Raw genomic sequence first — 2,067 nt, 5'->3', positions numbered from 1 at the left:
TGTGTGTGTGTGTGTGTGTGTGTGTGTGTGTGTGTGTGTGTGTGTGTGTTTCATTATTGCCTCTTTTTGGTTTCCCAGGGATCCAAACTCCATAGAAACACTCCAGTCTTTTGGGAAGGCTGTAGACTGGGCCAAATCTGGAAAGTTCACACAGCAGGACATTGACGAAGCCAAGCTTTCCGTGTTCTCTGCTGTGGATTCGCCCGTTGCTCCATCGGATAAAGGTATTTTAAAGAGATCTGTGAAACTGGATTCAGGGTTTCCCCAGGCAGAATTGCAGTCTTTTGAGTCACATGTCTCAGGACTCACATGAGCGAAGTACAGCAGCAACTATGTTTCCGTTTCTCACATCTGTCTGTCCTACATTACGTGAGGGCCTGAACTTTGACCTTCCAAATGGCATGTGGTGGAGTGAGGAGATAGCTGCATTAGTGAGGTTCTGTCACTAAGCAGGAATTTCCAACCTGAGTTGAATCCCTGTAAAAAGCCAGGCATGGTGGTAGGTGCTTATTCATCCCAGCACTAGGAAGTTGAGAACAGGCAGAACGTTGGGGCTTAGGGTCAGTGAGCATACCCTACTTGGTGAACTCCAGGCCAGTGAGGAGGACCTTGTCTCAAAAAGCCAGGTGAGTGGCACTGGATGGCTCAGCAATTAAGGGTGGCAATTACAACTGCGGATCTGAGTGTGGCCCTCAGCACCTGAATCTGGCTGCTAACACCCACCTGTAACTGTAGCTCCAAGGGGATCTGACTGCCAGTTAGGGTGAAGGCAGGCATTCTGACATGTCATTATTTGTGTGGCTTCTGTTTGGGGTACTGTTACCACTGTGTGACCTATACAGACTCTTCATCTATACTCTGAAAAAGGGAGTCTATATTAAGTTCTGTTCGATTGTGCAGAAGTGGAGGTCAAGTTCGATCCCCTCTTGCCCATCAAGTATTTTTGGTTGAAGAGTATACCATAAAGTGACATGAGTGTCCCCACTATGCTTTATGCACAGAGGCCCCTCCCTGTGCAAGCATCTCCCCAAGCCCTACCTGTGCTTTAACTTTTAGGAATGGACCACTTCTTATATGGCCTCTCCAATGAGATGAAGCAGGCATACCGGGAACAGCTCTTTGCTGTCAACCACGACAAACTGACCTCTGTGAGCCATAAGTGAGTATATGGGCCCTGGCTTCCTGTGTCCAGTTGGAGGAAGGGAAACTCAGGAAGGTGAAGGCTTCCTGCTGACCCTTCAAATAGGAAACAGTCTAATGTGCCATCTCCATTGCAGATACCTCGGCATCGGGAAGAGCACACACGGCCTGGCTATACTCGGACCAGAGAACTCAAAAATTGCCAAAGACCCATCGTGGATCATAAAATAATGAGTCTCACATTATTTCTGCATATATGTAAGATATCAGAGGCTCTAAAACACCAAGCTTCTGAGCTAACTTTAATGTGGATGATCAAAAGCATTACTGGTTTCCTTGTTCCAAAAATCATAATTATGTCTTATTAAAAATCTGACAAAAGTGTTGATTGGCAAGTTGTACAAAAGCTCTTAAGGAAATACTGTGACTGTGGAGAAATTTATTAAACTAACCATGCATTAAATGACAAAGGTGAACAAATTAAAATTCTGAAATGTTACCAAGCCTAGAACATTTTTTTTTTTTAAACAGAAGTCAGCTCTGACCTACCTGAACATTAGTCTTTATTATAAAGAGTTTTTTACTACTTTAAAATGAAAATGTTTAGGCCTTCATTTGGAGAAATGGCTCAGCAGCTGAGAGCACTTGCTGCTCCTACAGGAGACCAGGTTTGTGTGCCTAGCATCCGAATAGCAGCTCCCAGCCATCTGTAACTCGTTTCGAGGGTTCCGCGGCCTCTTCTGGCTTCTATGGGCACAGCATGCATTTGGTGCACAGGCATATGTGCAGGTAAAACATTGATCCACATGAAGAGTGAGAATAGTTTCTTTTAGAGTGAGTGCAAGAACAAATGTAGAGGTGCATGTGTGATCACACTGCAGGCCAGGAGAGTGCAGATTTAAGTTGCACAGGGCTGCTCAGTGAGCA

General features: G+C 45.1%; 1 protein-coding gene across 4 annotated transcripts in view; it reads left to right on the top strand.

The window, feature by feature from the left end:
• Positions 1 to 1,639, top strand: part of Pitrm1 (pitrilysin metallopeptidase 1) — a 31,617-nt gene extending 29,978 nt beyond the window's left edge. For all 4 annotated transcript variants that reach the window (XM_055613191.1, XM_055613190.1, XM_055613193.1 and 1 more), the window contains 3 exons: positions 79 to 224; positions 1,057 to 1,159; positions 1,278 to 1,639. In XM_055613191.1, coding sequence (XP_055469166.1) covers positions 79 to 224; positions 1,057 to 1,159; positions 1,278 to 1,371 — 343 coding nt within the window. In that variant the 3' untranslated portion in view covers positions 1,372 to 1,639. The remainder of the gene's footprint in view (positions 1 to 78; positions 225 to 1,056; positions 1,160 to 1,277) is intronic.
• Positions 1,640 to 2,067: the final 428 nt, after the last annotated feature.

Source organism: Psammomys obesus, unplaced genomic scaffold (assembly GCF_907164565.1).
Source record: "Psammomys obesus unplaced genomic scaffold, mPsaObe1.curated_primary_1811, whole genome shotgun sequence".
Taxonomy (NCBI): Eukaryota; Metazoa; Chordata; class Mammalia; order Rodentia; family Muridae; genus Psammomys; species Psammomys obesus.
This window is presented reverse-complemented; position numbering and strand designations above follow the sequence as displayed.